Source organism: Armigeres subalbatus, chromosome 2 (genome assembly GCF_024139115.2).
Source record: "Armigeres subalbatus isolate Guangzhou_Male chromosome 2, GZ_Asu_2, whole genome shotgun sequence".
Taxonomy (NCBI): Eukaryota; Metazoa; Arthropoda; class Insecta; order Diptera; family Culicidae; genus Armigeres; species Armigeres subalbatus.
The window spans coordinates 29,511,698-29,528,501 of NC_085140.1; the positions used below are offsets into that span (position 1 = coordinate 29,511,698).

Below are 16,804 nucleotides of genomic sequence, written 5' to 3' on the forward strand. Positions count from 1 at the left end.
CCCGGTGATCCCAATGCCAACTCCACAGCCTGAAACCGACTCATCCATAAACCTGTATTCGTGGTTGGGGAAACTCTGTTAAGGAGCTCGGCCACCGACCTTCTAAACAGTGTTGGTAAAAACTCAAAATATCAAAACTCATGGATGATTCAAATCAAGCGTGAGTTGAAACGCACCCAACTCAGCTCCTAAAAACTCATGAATGAGTTGAATTATCGCAGGTTTTCTTTTGTTCTCCTTCGTTAAAAACAGTGACGTTTGTCGCATAAAATATTAGACACTCTTTTATGTATAAGCAATAAATTTCCCCCAAATTGATTTCAAATGCGTTTTTGAGCCAAAATGATTTTTTGGTAAATGAGTGAAATGATGCGTTTTAGCATGAAAAATTCAAGCGTGATGCATTCCTTTAAAATCGCAGACGATTTCATTCGCACGGGAGCGCTCGTTGATTGAGATTTATGAGTGATTTTACCAACACTGCTTCCAAGAGCCATTGAATCCGGCGGAAGTGACAAGCTATGGAGCTATTTATAGTGGCTGTTGAATAGTGCCAGCTCCTCGCTTCATGCCAGTGGACTCGCGCCACTGGGGGGAGACCGACGCCGGCTATCGTGCACAGAATCCGGTACAGGCAGGCTCGGCTGGTGTTGAGGGTAACAGTCCTTAGGCGGCACGGATGTATAGGAATAAAAGGTCGGTGACAGAGTTTCGACAAGGTTACGGTGGGCGATACAGGTCAGTTCCAGGCTATAGAATAGGCGACGATCAATGATGGCCTTCCCGATCTTCAACCGGAGCCTCCTGTTGTTGGTTCGATGAGGCTTACACAAGGTTCGAACCAGGTTGACTCTGGTCCGACAACTTACTTAAACTTCGCGGAAGTGCGGTAGGAACGAGAGGCTCCGGTCAATGGAGACTCCGAGAACTTTCACAATTTTTCTATTGGGGATGGGCTGGTCCCCCAACTTAAGGCTCGCTCCTGACAACTAATGTCTTCACCTGCAGACGGGTCATTGTACAGATTTGCTGGCTGTCATAGCAAAGCCCACCGAGCTGGTCCAACGGAAAACGGCACTGGCTGTAGATTGTGCCTTGATCCGTGTACGACCGGATTCCGCGGAGTCAACGGATCTTACATCATAGATGCGATCCAGTAGTCGCTGAGTCGTCCTTAACATCTTGCTGACTTAGGTTAGATGAACTACTCATCTTTTCCTTCAATTAAAAGCGCAACAAATGGCCGTGCAAGTCGAACCCACTTCTATGTATCCAACCGACATGTTAAACTTTGAAGAAGAAAGTGCAGAGGAAGCCGTGCCACCGGCCAACCGGAAGTCATGGCTCAACTGGAACGACTGGGTAAACCTTGATGCCTGTCGGACAAAGATGAAAAACAGCCGAAGACCCCAACGAGCAAGGGGGGAGTTACTCAGAAGAAACATAAGAATTAGGATTTGCAAGCACTGGGGGAGACAGAGGTGGGGCACCACACGATGCAACGACACCATTGTTCTCAAAGGCTATTATTCTTTCGCCAAGCGGTGCCTCACTATATAACAATAGCTGCCGCCGCCAGTGTTTGTGAGATCGACCCACATAAATCTACCTTGGGCGGATGTACGGCCCGTCCCGGGTGAATTCCTGTATACGGTTACGCTTGGGATGCATAATTTCTTGACAGACTACGTTGGTATCAATCCTACAGAACCATTTCTTGACACGCATGACGTCAACGACGTCATACATGCGAACTTCACAATTCCTTTGAGACATTCTCGTCTGTGCTAGATAACACGCTGTTATCTGCCGGGGAGAAACTCTGCCTTTTCCGACAGCGCCATAAATCACCCTGACTAGGAGCATGTTAGTACAGTTTCATGCCGTTCCCAGGGCGGTTGTGTACCATACCGTTTCCATTGCCGCCAAGCCCATAGTCCCTTCGGTACAACCAGAAAGTAATGCTTCAAAGGGGGGCCAGTGCACAACGCACCCTCGAGGTTAGCTGCGTGTCCTTGCAGCACCGAACATCGTAACTCGCTTTTTTAGAAGAACACCATGGTATCGTGCCAGCGCGTTGCCGGCTTTCCAGGTGGCCTTACCACGCCCTATGTCCTCGGAAGGTGGGCGGGGTCGACTTCGCGCCTGCTTCCCTCTGCACGACTGGTATCAAGAATGATGATGCCGCGTGCACCCCAAATTGACCTTTCTGCGATAGGGCCTATTCGCCAGCACACAGAGGGACTTGCCGACGCGGTGCCTACGCCTGCCCCAGCCTTGACGAGGACCCCTTTCCGTCCTCGGGCTCGGAAACCGCCCGGTGACCGACGCCGCGAAAGCGACGATACCATGTTGTTCTTCGCGCGGCCACTTGTTCGAATCGAGTTCGACCACAGAGCATGACCACCGGTATGACTCATGAAGCCGACTCCGATCCCTTAGACCACCTCTTATTTGCGCCTGAACTAGCCATCCTTGAGTCCACGCGCCACCTTCTATGTAGCTCCGAGACGATTTGGGCGATAACCGATAAAACAGCGTTCCAGCCAAATTCATCTTTACACATCTTCCGAACTAGGTTGTCCGGTGTAGTGTCCAGACCACATGTGGCAAGCATGTGGTCACGCATTGCGCGAAAACGTGAGCACACGAACAACACGTGTTCCGCCGTTTCCTCTAAACCTGCGCACACCAAACACTCGGGCGAGGCCAAGCAAGCCAGCTGCGTTACCTGCATTTTGATTTTGCAGCACGCTTAAACGCCGGGCACTTTGAACCCCCCATGGGGTGCTTGCTATTCGAAGCTTTGCTGGAACAAATCAAACAATTGGGAGGGTTCGTGCAGCATTGTGCCTTATTTCCCTTTAATCCGCAGCGCCGGCAGAGCTTGCTTCTGTCAGGGCCTTTGCAGTCTCATTGCTTGTGCCCCGGTTCCAGGCACTTGAAGCAAACTTCGGGTTGCTCGTATATACCCACAGGGCACACCGACCATCCCACCTTGACGCTCCCTAACTTGACTACCTTGAGGGCGTCCGCTGCAGATAGCCGAACCAATGCTACCTGCGTCCCTGCCGGACCTCTCCGTAGCCGAACGGCTGCGGTGGGCGTCTCCACTTCACACTGCCGCCGCAGTGCTGTGACGAGCTCTTCGACTTCGGTGATCTCGTCCAGGTCTTTAACCCTTAGATTCACCTCCGTTGTGAGTGCCCTCACCTTGACCGTCTCGCCTAGGACTTCCTCCGCCAACTTCTTGTAGGCGACGCCATTTGCGAGACGCCCCGCTTCAGCTCGAGGAACATCTCGCCCATCCGGGTACGTCTTATTCGACGTACGTCGGCGCCGAGTTCACCGAGCTTGACGTCACTCCTCATCGCCTTCAAGACGTCCGAGTACTTAGCCTCGTCCGCCGTGATGACTAGGGCATCGCCCCTGGAGTGATTGGCGCCTACCCTAGACTTCTTGCTACCCTCATTCGCCTGGGCCTTCTTTTCGGCCCTTGACGTCTTCGGTTTCCTCTTGTTCTTGACCAGGGTCCAGGAGGCGTCATCCCCTCTATTTCCCTGGTCTGGTGCGGCTGAGAACTTTCAGCCTGCCGTAACCCCTGCCACCGTCTTTCCAGAGTGGACGGACCTTTCCAGGTCCTTCCTCCCCGGTTTTGGAGGTACCTGGCCGGGGTTCAGCTTCCCAGCCCCACTACCCTTGTTCGGGGTAGTAACCCTCCGCGTTTTGGAGCGGCCCCAGGGAGCTCATCCCCTGGAGACTGTCTCCTGTTTTTGTGTCTGCTCCGTTGGAGCAGTCACCTGCGAATACTTGAGCCTCAGTCTGGGTAGACTTTGGTACCACCGTCTTCACTGGCACGCCTTCGGTCGATTCGACCTTGCCCGAGTCCGCGAATCCTTGGGCCTCAGTCTAAGTAGACCGCGACTCCACGGATTTCACGGGTTTACACTTGGCCGTCCCAACCGCCCTCTCCTGCTTGGCGTCCAGCATCGACTTTCGAAGTTTCTGCAAGCTCCTTTTGAGGTCCTTGCTGATATTATGCTTCGATGACGCAAAGTCGATGATGGCGTCCAGCTGTTCCGTCGCCACCTCGAAGGCCGAAAGCCCATCGCGTTTGCGGTTCATCGCCTCCACAAGCCATGGGCCGTCAATAACCCCTACCGGCGTTTTTATAGCCGAGAGGAAGGTTGAGTGACCCACGCTGGCGCTGCGCACTGAGCTGCCGACTATTGCCTCTGGCCTCCTAGGCGGAGACCTGAACAACCCACCTCTTGCGAAGGGGTTGTCGCCTACACTACTACCACTAATTGAAGAATTGACTTGGTTTTCCATTTTGGTCCCACGAGTTGCTCGGGAAAAGAGGTCCACCACGCCAGAGCCCAGCATAACGCGGTAAAGGACAATTACTGTGGACGGTGCCCAGGTACCCCACGGGCTACGTTGAATGCCTAGCTCATTATTTCACCCTTCTGGTCATGCATCCCCTCGGCACGGGTCGCTTAACGCCTTGGGATTAGGGGTTAGGGACGATGGTCCCGGTCTAACTCGCAGTGGCCATGGGGAGGGTCGTCTAGCCCTTGGACAAAGTCCCTGCTGCCCCGGTTGTGTACCATACCGGAAGTGCTGCAAACAGCCAGTAATGGTCCGTCAGCGTAAGAGGTTACGAATGCGAACATCTATGATGTCATACTAGCAGAAAGCTCGCTATGGGCCAACAAAAGTAATCAAGCCAGAGGCTTAGTGACCGCAACTAGAAAACCTGAACCTGCTGGTGCTCTCAAACAGGTTCCAAGGCGAAATCCACGTCGGAGCTGCCGTACTGACCCAAAATATTAACCGACACTCTCATCGCATTCCTGTGCCCAACTTTCGCGTAAAGATGCAACGGACGTGATCTTCATCGAATGCCTAGAACTTGGTTCTGTATCTGCCCCTACACTTGATGAAGGTCTGTTGGAGACTTCCAACTGTGTGGCGCCTCGCACCTGGTCAACATTCGCCATCCAGTGGAACAGGAAATCTAGAACATGATCTAGAAACAGCTGGTGCAAAAAATAAGTCGAGTCAAGTACGAGACACTGAAGTCGGCCTTACTGTTGAGGTGAAATACGTATCTGTTAAAGTTACAATCCAGTGGTAGAATTACGAACTCGTCTTATGACAGTGAAGATATTCCACTAAAAGTTCAAAATAGTTTCTTAGCAGAAAATACCGCCCAGCGGAACTCGTTCTTCAAGAGACACACAGGGCAACAGTGACCGCCGTGAATAACACAGTTGATCGCAAGTTCCGATGGTACACAGTCACCAACAATGTTAGTGTATGTTTTATATATCCACACCCGCGCACTTACCGATGATGAACCCCATCGTCACGTCATCCGGAAAGCGAATTTTATCGCCTATGGCCACGAACTTGCCGCTGCTTGCAATCGGCAACATCTTGAGCGCCAGCGCCCGGCTTATGCAGAACCCGGCACCGCCGGTGGCGAACCAAAAGGTCACCTTCTTGTTCACCTCGGTGGATGATTTGGTCTGAAAATATAGCAAAAAGATACAAAATAATGAAACTCTGATGGTTTGTATGCGAAAGCGAAACGTGATTAGCAAATCAGACGACTTTTGTTTTATTTGGGAATACGTATGACGATGACGATAAGGATCATGACGTCTTCAATTGTCGTTTCCATTCAATCAATTGTCGAAGGAACCTACAAAGATGGTATCGGCCAGAGACCAATCACGATTTCCATTTTCGGGACCTCCACGAAAATCCTTCCGAGCGTGACGGCCATTCATACATATGCGCGCTCGAACGGTATCGAACGGCCCCGGTCCAAAATTGGACATTTCTGCGATAGAGAGATAACGGAAGAGTACCTGCAGCTTTTGGGTGCCCGAAATCCGGTTCGGGCGCGTCCTGCTGAATTATTCATTAGCTCGCGTTGAGGGTCCCCGCCATTACCCCCTCCCTATTCGAGGATCGCTTTCTTTCGATCGAAAACTTAGTTTATTTATCATATTTGGCCTTTTCTTGATTTGGACTTTGCTTATTTATTGCTCTCCGACCGGGATGCTGACATAATGTGGTTCACATTTATTCAGCAATTATGGCCGTTTTTCGCTGTATAGGCATCTGATATTGGATTCGGACCATTCGGTGCGTTGTCATGGCATCGCATCGTGGCTGGCACGTTTGACGGCTGCCGGTTTTGCCACTCTGATGGTTGGTGGCGTTTCGGTCGATTGTCCGGCCTGAATAAATTTCGGATTGGAAAGATTATCGCGCGGTCTCCCGCGGCGATGGACCCGATCTTTTGCATTTCGCTTATAATTTGCGACCTGGCGGCATTTGACGAAAACGACACTTTTATGGTGTGACTTTAATTGGATTCATAATAGATCAATTAGGGTTCACACGAAGTTTGACAGTGGCGGCGTTTTTGGAGGAAATTAGTTTTATTGGGCCATAATTATTATCGTTTGCATGATTTGTTCGAGGAGGAAATGTTATCATTGGCGGATATAGGAGACGAAGGCTTGGAGTTAGCTGTTTGAAGAATAAGTAAGTCATTAACTTAAAAAAAGAGAGTTTCTATTTTCATCAGTATCAAATTAAATCCGTTCATTATTAAATAGTAGATAAATTGAAAATGCTTAACAATATTGGATTAATCATAAATTTTACGGAAATAAGCCATTCAGGAACATTATGACCGACATTGCAGGTAACAAAATCCCCAAAAAATCAACGATGACACGCTGCTAATTAGTCCGCACGTTTCTCGTGTTCTCTCGTTTACATGTTCGCGTCAAGTGTTTCTTAAACACGTGTTGCGCAGCCTCTTATTCTCTGCGCGATTGCGAATCAGGGCGAATGTGACAATAACCGACCTGCTGTGGCGGTAGATGCCATTGCTTACACGCAAATTTTTGCAAGCAGAACACGCCCCTACTGTCACGAAGGTATTGTAATTTTGCCTCACGAACGACATTCAACAGGACAGCTCCATGCTTTTGACAAACATATAATTTGCCAGCGCTTGCGGTTGCTGCAGTCGCTACAGTCGGTCGGTGCATGCATGCTAACATCACCGAGGCCGCTCGGACAAAAGCCAACCAAAACCGTTTTGAATCTATCTTCAGTGATCTTACGCCAGTCCGTTGGCAGCCGTACGGGAGGAGTAGCACCTTCGTCTTTTTTGGATTTTTTCTGCCAAACTGAAGACGCGATCATTAATAATCACCCTAACACAGACAAATAGACGTAACATTTAAATTATTCAACGACTGAGACACGTCACGAACCAGATGGCGATAGTGAGCAAACTCGAACAAAACCAATTTGCATCCCATGGGTGATCAATAGGCTAATTAAATAGTGGTTATAATCGATAAATAAGTGTTAAGTCTGTTTGTCTGTGACCCTACAGTAACGATCGTCTGGCCCATGTTTGGTGACCAAATGTGATAATCATGCATCATCGCCCGGCACCCGCGTGCATCATCTAGAAGCCTACGGCGGCATTGTTCTTACGCGTTGCTTCGGTAACCACGGACAACGAGAAACATATGTCCACCCAAGTAGCCATATTTTTCATGTTTACTTATATTTTAATTTGCTACCCATGTGTTTCGCGGTTTTTTCGTTAATCTCGAATGGTGCGAATAACGATGTAAATAATATGCACATGAATGGAAAACAATTTCATTTCAAAAATGCTTCAAATTTAAACAAGGTGTCAGTGTCAACCCAAACCTGAATATTTTTTTTCGGAAGCTACCGTGATCTTTTCGCAAATCTGGATGTTATCCTTTCGCATCAAGTAGAGCAGTGCGCCGCCGACGATTTTTACGCGCAGCTGCCTCCATCATTTTTGACCAACGCGCCGCTGCAATTTTTTAACCGCGCCGATGAAATTTTCTCCGTATATATTTATGTATCTATTCATATTTCACTGTTTCGAGCTCGTCACTCCTGTTCTTAGTTAATTTGAATCATTTAAACTGTAACTCCCAATTTGAATTCCTAAAAAACAAGTTTCAAACAAAATGATTTAAATGAATAGGGGAAAGTGGGGCAAGACGGCCACCCTAAGCGGTAATCTTTGTAGAATAGTGAAACTCCTTCTAATTCTACTGATTTGTCCATGAAACACCTTTATGATGAACTGCCTTTGACATAAGTATCAATAAACGTTGATTAATGACGTTTGAGTATCTTATAAACTGGTTTTAAAAAATGTGTTTTTATGATGCCTATATTTATCATATGGGGCGAATTGGCCACCCCCTCGGGGCAAGACGAGCGAGGACCAAACATTATATTAAAAGTGTGCTGAATTTATTTAGAAACGGGTGACACATTCCTTGCACTTCTAGGGATTCTGTTCGAATGATGTTTCTCTTGAAAATGTCGTATTCCATGTTGATTTCAGAGGTCAAGGCTCTACGCTAATATCTGAATTTGCCTAAAGCTATTTTTTACGATTAAAATCATATCCGTTGTTTAAATCATCTCTGATTCAGGAATAAAATATTTTGATGATTTTTAAAATGCATTTAAGGGTTAGGCGACTTTTGATCCTGGAGATGACCTTGTTCCTAATACAGTTGGCAATACCGCCCCAAGTCGACGTATATCCAAAGATTTATATCCTATCGATCATAATTACTGTGAATCTCCTCAAATTATTAATGTAGATAGGCTATAGTTATATGAAAGCCTTGGTAAATATCAATTTGTGCTGAAAAATGAGTAATTTTGGCTCTAAACCTTAAATTATGTAACTACAAAATTATAAGAAAATTCGAATTTCAACTAAACCATCTTAAAACCAATATTTCAAGAACAAGTAAGGTTGTCAAAGTGCGTTTTTCATTTGTATAGCCTTTTTACATTGTTGTTAACTATCCCTTGTAATAATAATGTGAATATAATGCTCACTTAAGTCATAATCAACGTTGGCTGTCTTGCCCCATATGGCGATCTTGCCCCACTTTCCCCTATCTGTAAATTTACGTTAGCTATTTTCTTTCCCTTTTTGCCACAAATACATATTTGGATAACTGAAATCCTCAGTTTGTGAACAAAACAGTATGAATATAGAAGTTGAAGTTACGTTACGTTCCCAGATCGTGAATAATTTTGGTTTCCGAAGAATTATAAGTTCCGTCGCGTGTAAAATCGATAAAACCAGTCGAATTGTCCGGTCCAAGCTCCCATTGTGCAGAGTCTCAACTTTGGTGCACCGTCAGCTAAAAGGTTCGCGAGTTGAGTGTGAACAGTAAATGGTGCCGAAACTCGTGAGGAATTCCCAATCGTCGTTGGAGCATTGCGAAAGAGTTATCGGTCGCCGTGGGTGAAAGAGCACATTGTGTATTGTCGTCGCAATTCTGTCGAATACGTTCCCAGATTGCATACTATCGCTATTGTGGGCCAAGGAAACGCGCCAAATTCTACATCGTACGTGCTCTACTCATTGTCCGGGAGACGAACTCTGGAAGATTTGCTGGCTCCGGAACGCGCGGTGTCCAAAGTTGAGGTTACGATATTCATGTGGGGAGTGTAAGTGACGCTGCATAAAGGTTAGTGTGTGCATTCTGGAAGAATGAGTTTGCCGAAAAAGTCGAGTCTGCGGGAAAATGTTCTGCATTTGAGCACATAACATAAGTGTGACCCCGAAGAGAAACCGAAGCAAATCGTTGGCCCCCTTTGCTTCTCGCCAAAGTTGTATAACTGGTATGGGGAACATCGTTCTGTCACATGAGAAAAGAGACACGGAACTAAAAAGTAGTATAAAAGTTAAGCCCTGCACGGACAAATAAATTAACCCAAAAATTGAGTCACATTAATAACATGAATGTAAAATTATTGATCGAATGAAACCGTATTAAAATAGTGTCAGTAATGCCCCACAAATCTATTACATAACTAGTTTTAAGATCGATGGATACCTGGTTATCGTGTTACGATAATCTGTTGTTATTTTATCGAATTTTATGAATATTTGTATAGCGGTTCTGGTTTTTCTTAGCAACGAGCAATGCACGCTGAAAAGGGGTTTTTTTGATTTGCCATACATAGTTGATAAGAGCCGTAATGTAGGCAATTATTTTTAATGAACGATTGAATCGTTGCAACGTCACCGCTGAACTTTATTGTACTTGGCCCAATGTCTCATACATGGAGCATACCACATTTTGGCCCAATGACACCTTCGTTGGCGGTATCACACAAGATTAATTTTACAAAATTAGGCTTCCATTAAGCAAAATAGAATAATCAACTTGATTTCAACCCCTACATATTTTGGACCCTTCCGGCGACATTTTCTTGATTTCTGAACTAAAATCAATGCCGCTGCTAATCCCGCAATGTCTTCATGAAGAATAGATTGCTGCGCATATGTTTGACTAGTTTCCTGTGCGAAATAACGATATTTAGATGAAATTTTTATTTGAAATTTTTTGTTCAAAAAGACAAGCGTTATAATGCGTTACGCTTCAAACCATATATCGTTGAAAATCTCAGAACGAACACAATCAGTTCATGCAGAAATTGTGAATTTAAATCGATGCAATATTCTCATTCAAGCATCCCAATCGAAAAATAAGACTATGCTTTAGCTTAAATGACCTGTGTAAATTGAAAATTCATCTTTGAACAGACTAAAATGAGGGTGTCCAAAATGTGTAGGGGAAGGTGGTCGGTTGCCGACACTGGTCGCTTGTCGCTTGAAATATCCAATATTTAAAACATGTGCACATGTGTATTTCACTTCAAAAACATATTTTTTCAATTATCGTAACTTAATTTAATTAATTCCTAAACGTTTAATATCACTGCATCAAAACAAAACAACTGCTTTCAGTTGACGTCTGACGTGATTATCTTTCTCTGTCAAGCTCATTGGAAGGGAAGGATTCGACATCGTATAGCTTGCTGCTTCTCATTGTATTTAAAATTTATCTTTGAAATTACGTTTTGGCAAAAAATTGGATATCGTATATATGTTCTGATTATGCTTCTGAATAATAATGCAAATTTACTGACAAAATGTAACTAACATTAATTGTTGTTTCAAACCTAATTTTGTAATGATCACACTAAATCAACCAAAATCTTCAAAGTAGAATGGGTGACTTCCCAACAAACATTGAAGGTGAGTGAAGCGCTTATATAGCCAAAAATAGTTTTCTTCAGCTAAAAAACTAGCTTATTCAGCAATTAAAGCTGTTGGATTTTTCACGGTAGGAATAATGAAACGTGCTTGGTGGTCATATGGCTACCGCTTCTGTCTCATACGCAGGAGGTCGTGGGTTCAATCCCAGGCCCGTTCTATTATCTTCCCACTTTGCATCTTTCTATATACTTCTCAAGTTCTTGCAATCGTTAGAACTGAAAATGGAGTCCCATACCGTTTCCATCGTCTAACTATTCCTTTAAGAGCTGTTCTATCATTCTGTTAGAATTGAAAATGAACGGAAAAGCACGTTTCCTGCATATCAATAAGAATATATAATCATTTCTTTCCTATCACATCGGCAATTCGTTAACCAAAACGATCCTCTGCCATAGAACCTAACCTCCTAATTCCAATCAAATTCCGCATGAATTCGTGGCAAGTGCAAAGATGTTCTTGGCTTGCAGTGGGGCGAGTAACTGCATCAACATTCCTCCCCATCCCCGATTACCTTAAGGACGTGGCCGGCGTCATAATTGGCCATTGAAAGTCTAGTCTTTTACCACAGACAAACAGACATAACACTCGTAAAATTTCCATCGTTCACTGGTTTACTGGTTAATTTAAAAAATCATTAGTTGGCCAATCGACCACTCGTGGCGCGCGCATCGGATTTGCTCGAGTTTGCCGTTTGCTCGCTACCGCCATCTGGTTCGTGATTTGCCGAAATAAGTGAAATTAACAGTTATCGTTAGTGTTTACACGACGATGATTTTGACGAGCAAGTGTTCAATGTGTTATGTCTGTTTGTCTGTGCTATTACCATTGTACTGGCCAATCACGGTGTAGCAACTAAGAAGTGTTCGTTCCTCAAGTTCAAAATGAGTGACTTTTTCACGGTGGAAATAATATCAACATGATGATGATGATGATGATGGTCCCGCCACATACCCCTACAAAGGTTTGAGCTGGACGAGTTATCTTTAAGATAATTAATTAAGATCAATTTAATCAGATTTGCAAACAAATAAAAAAATCGATCCGATTATTTCTACAGATATAAATTTGCATGTAACTTTCCATTACTATACAGCAAAAACATAAATTTAAAAATAACTGCTGATATCAACTTTAAACTTTTGCAAGCATCAGTAGTGATACTTCGAGCTCCACAAAAGGCAATACTTGTGAAACCTCTCGCACAGATTTCATAAGTTTCACCAAAACCGTATTCATGTCATTTTATAAGACCGCAATCTACAACTCGTAAGCATCATACTTTTCTACGAAGTTCGAACATCACAAAATCCAAAACTTGTGGTACCTCTCCGTCGATATCAAAAGTTCTGAGTTCAGTCGCGAGTTAAATAATCTACCAGATGACTTACTACGAATCTAAAGAATCCTTCAAACAGCTCGAAACTTGCACAATTGTAAATAAATGTGAAAAAATCATCTATATCTGTAATACGCGCGCGAGGCTCAAACTTTTGTAGACTACACAAAAAGTCAAATTAAAATAGTACCCAATTAATGGGCAAAGTCATCTAACTGTGTGAGGTTTGGTTGTGTTTACTATATTTTTTCTCCGTGTTGGAAAGTGAACTGGTATAATGCCTTTGACGTTACGATGTTCTCTATACCACCTTTGAATCTGTACTTGAGTACAGCTTTTTGAGCCCGAGTTACCCATATGTTATGTGATTTGAGTCTTCACCGAAAAAGAGATAGCATCCTGGGATCGGCAAAGTTAATACAGCGGTTCGATGAAGAATTCGATGAAAGCAAATTAAATCAAGTGGCGATACGAATCAAACGTTTGGATGGGCTGTGGGAGAATTTTGGGGATACCGAGGATGAAATCGAAGCCTTGGAAGACCAAGAAAGAGGATTCTCGGAAACTCGAGAGGAATTTCAAACTCTATACTTTGAACTCAAGGCATCATTCGTTAGTATACTTTCTTGCTCCACAACGGCTAACCCTAGTCAAGTCGCTTCGGTAAGGCTTCCAGAAGTAAGAATTCCAGAGTTTGAAGGGAGAACGGATGAATGGATTGAGTTCCGTGACCTTTTCAAGTCGTTAGTGCACGCTAACACCCAAATTTCTGCGGTACAAAAGCTTGACTATCTACGAAGTGCACTGAAAGGTGAGGCGTCCTGGTTGATATCGTCGTTCGCAATTACTTCGGATAATTACCTCCTAGCGTGGAAAGTGACTTGTGATCGGTACGAGAATAAGAATGTCCTTGTTAAACAACACATGTCTGCAATATTGAATATTCTCCACATCAAACGGGAATCAGCTTCTGCACTGGCAGAATTAGCTGATGAATTCAACCGACATGTAGGCATTTTCGACAAGCTTGAGCAACCCAAGGCCCAGTTCCTAGTGGAGCGTCTCAGCAGTTTATTGGATGAGAAGTCGTTGATGGATTTGGAAGCTCAGTGTGACGACAATCAGGTTCCGCAGTACAAGGATTTGCTAAACTACATTCTTAAACGATCACGTACACTACAGATGTGTAAACCTTCGCAGAGTCCATACGCAGCTATTCCGTCCAAGCCTGTAAGAATGAGATCCTCCTCTCACGTGGTCGATCGGATTTCGTCAAGAGAAATCAACTCTGTATCAAATGCCTGCGTAGAGGACATCTAGCTAAAGACTGTCGCAGCTGCCTTTGTAAAACTTGTGCGAAGCGGCACCATAGTCTACTCCACCTTTCACCAATTACATTCTCCTCAAACTTGGTGGACGAAGAGGCAACAACCACAACAACTAGCACAGCTATTGGTGCAAATAGATGTACTCTTCATCAAGCAAAATCCACGTTATCGGTATCGGTGGCACCACCGGTGCGGTGGTGTCTTCGCGTTCTTCACCACATGCAAACTCGTCGTCGGGCATCGTGTCGTCCTCGCAATCGTTCGCCGTGAGTAGCCCCCCTTTATCGTCTTTGAACGTATCGTACCGTCGTTCCGAGTCAAATGAACCACTTCCTTGCTCTAATGACTGCACGGCGTCGTCCATTCCAACAAACAAATCATAAGATGCGAATGTGTTCTTGTCCACAGCAGTGGTACGAGTAAAGGTTGCTGATGGAATGCGAGAGCTTTGCTCTACAGTAGATCCCAATCAAACTTCATGTCAGAGTCTTTGTGTCAGAAGTTGAGATTGAAACGTAATCGTATTAACCTTCCAGTAAGTGGTATTGGTCAAGCGATGGTCAGGGTACGTTATTGTGTACAGATCACACTCTCTTCTCGTTTCGGGAAACTTGTACAAACCATTGTTTGGTGCTCCCGAAATTGACCGTCAGCCTCCCTACCTGTCATGTCGATGTTTCCACGTGGAACATTCCACAGCACTTACAGTTAGCAGACCCCAAATTTATTGTCAGTCGTGAAGTCGGTATTATAATTGGGGCCGAATTGTTTTTCTCGTTACTGGAATCGCATCAAATGGTGTTAGCTGAAAACCTCCCCTACTATAAAGGACTGTGTTTTTTTACGTGGTGTGTGGCAAGTATTCCAATTACCCAATGGCAACAGTATCTTGCCATGTTGTCACTGAACAAGATTTGAACGCACAATTGGAGAGAATGTGGGAGATGGAAAACCTGGATGTTGGAAAAGCGCTAACCCAAGTAGAACAAGATGTCGAAAGCCACTTTCTTCAGACCGTTTCTCGTGATTCTACTGGCCGTTATACTGTTCGTTTGCCATTTCGTGAGTCAAAAGACTGCCTGCTGAATGACTCTTATGGCCAAGCATTACGGCGCTTTTTTCTGATGGAGAAAAGGTTCTTTCGTGACAAAAAATTGCGGGACGAGTATGTGAAATTCATGGACGATTATGAACAATTAGGGCATATGGAAGTAGGTTCTCGCTCTGGCGTCCTTTCTCTGAACGACATCCTACACACTGGCCCCACTGTCCAACCACCTCTGCTGATTCATCTACTCAATTTTCGACTGCCACAATACGTTTTCACTGCGGACGTCAACTCCGAGAGCTGCTTGGTGTAGGGGGATTTTCGTTACGCAAGTGGAGCAGCAATGATCCACATGTTTTGAAACACATTCCAACTGATCTGTGGTAAAATGCTCCGAAAATGGAAATTTGTCGTTCGACGATTACCACCCTGGGACTTCTGTGAAATTCAACAGCCGACCATTTTGAGTTCAGGATTCCGCACAATTGTTTGACCCACTTGGTCTCCTTGGGTCGGTGGTTATCAGCGCCAAAATTTTCGTTCAGCGACTTTGGGCGAAAAATATACCATGGGATGAAGAACTTTCGAAGGAGGAGAACGCCTGGTGGCTCAACTTTAGAAGCGAGATGAAACTACTACAGCAAGTTTCCATTTCTCGTCGGGTTTTGTCGAACGTCGATCACAACTATCATCTTCATTGTTTTTGTGACGCCTCTGAAAAGGGTTACGTTTGTTGTTTATATGTAGTGGGTCCAGATTCAAGCAAGCAAATCATCAGCCACCTTTTGATAACAAAGTCTCGAGTCGCCCCTTTACGCGGATTGTCAATACCACGACTAGAGTTGAGTGCGGCAGTATTACGAACGACATCAGACTTCACTGGATCAGTTACTTATTGGATGGATTCTACGGTGGTATTATACTGGCTTCGAGCTGACCGAGTATCTCGCGGGGTTCGCTTCAGTCAAACTCTGAATGATAACCTATGGTGGCATGGCCCACAATTTCTCGCGAAACCAGCTTTATACTGGCCTAATTCATTCTCTAACATTGCGACAACGAATTTGGATATGGAGAGTGAAAGACGTGAAGTCATTTCTTTAAGCTGTGTTGAAGAGGTAAATGATTCGTTTTTTTTAATTTTCTGAATTGGGAAAATTATTGAAGGTGGTCGCCTGGTGCAGGCGGTTTTGCTCTAACGTTCGAAGCCGGGTAGAGGAACGAGCTACTGGCAAGCTTGATCATAGTGAAATAGAAGGTGCATTAAAATCAATCATCTACCAGGCACAAGTTTTACCAACGAAATTCGTCAACTAATGCTAAACAAGCTGCAACCGGATAAGAATGTCGTCTTTAAATCCCAGTCACAATTCAAGAATCTTTACGTTTTTCTTGCCAACAACAACTTGGTTCGCCTTAACAGCCGTTTGAGCAATAAAGCAGGTCCCTATGACACAAGGTTGCCTTTAGTGCTACCTGCAAACATCGTTTGAGTTGGTTAATTGCTCGCTCTCTTCATCTCCTCGGGTGCATCACTACTACGGTTTTGGCCGATACAAGGAAGGCAACTTGTACGTCGAATCGTTCGGGCTTGTGTGACTTGTTTTCGTTGCTCAAGCATTAATCAACAAATGGCACTTCTTCCCTCGGTACGAGTAAGTCCTGCTTGTGTTTTCTCTAAGTCTGGGCTGGATTATTGCGGGCCGTTCAATGTACGCCCGTTGTATGGGAGGGGGGCTAGCGTCAAATTGTAAGTCGCGGTATTTGTGTGCTTGTCGGTGAAGGCCGTACACGTTGAAATCGTTCCAGATCTATCGTCTAGTGCGTGTATAAATGCGATAAAGCGGTTCGTAGCTCGACGCGCTCGGGTAATCGAGCTCCGGTGTGACAACGCTACAGCATTCGTC

General features: G+C 44.9%; 1 protein-coding gene across 1 annotated transcript in view; it reads right to left on the bottom strand.

The window, feature by feature from the left end:
• Positions 1 to 16,804, bottom strand: part of LOC134218409 (fringe glycosyltransferase) — a 235,214-nt gene that overhangs the window by 4,159 nt on the left and 214,251 nt on the right. Inside the window, exon 6 of the mRNA XM_062697361.1 lies at positions 5,354 to 5,534. Coding sequence (XP_062553345.1) covers positions 5,354 to 5,534 — 181 coding nt within the window. The remainder of the gene's footprint in view (positions 1 to 5,353; positions 5,535 to 16,804) is intronic.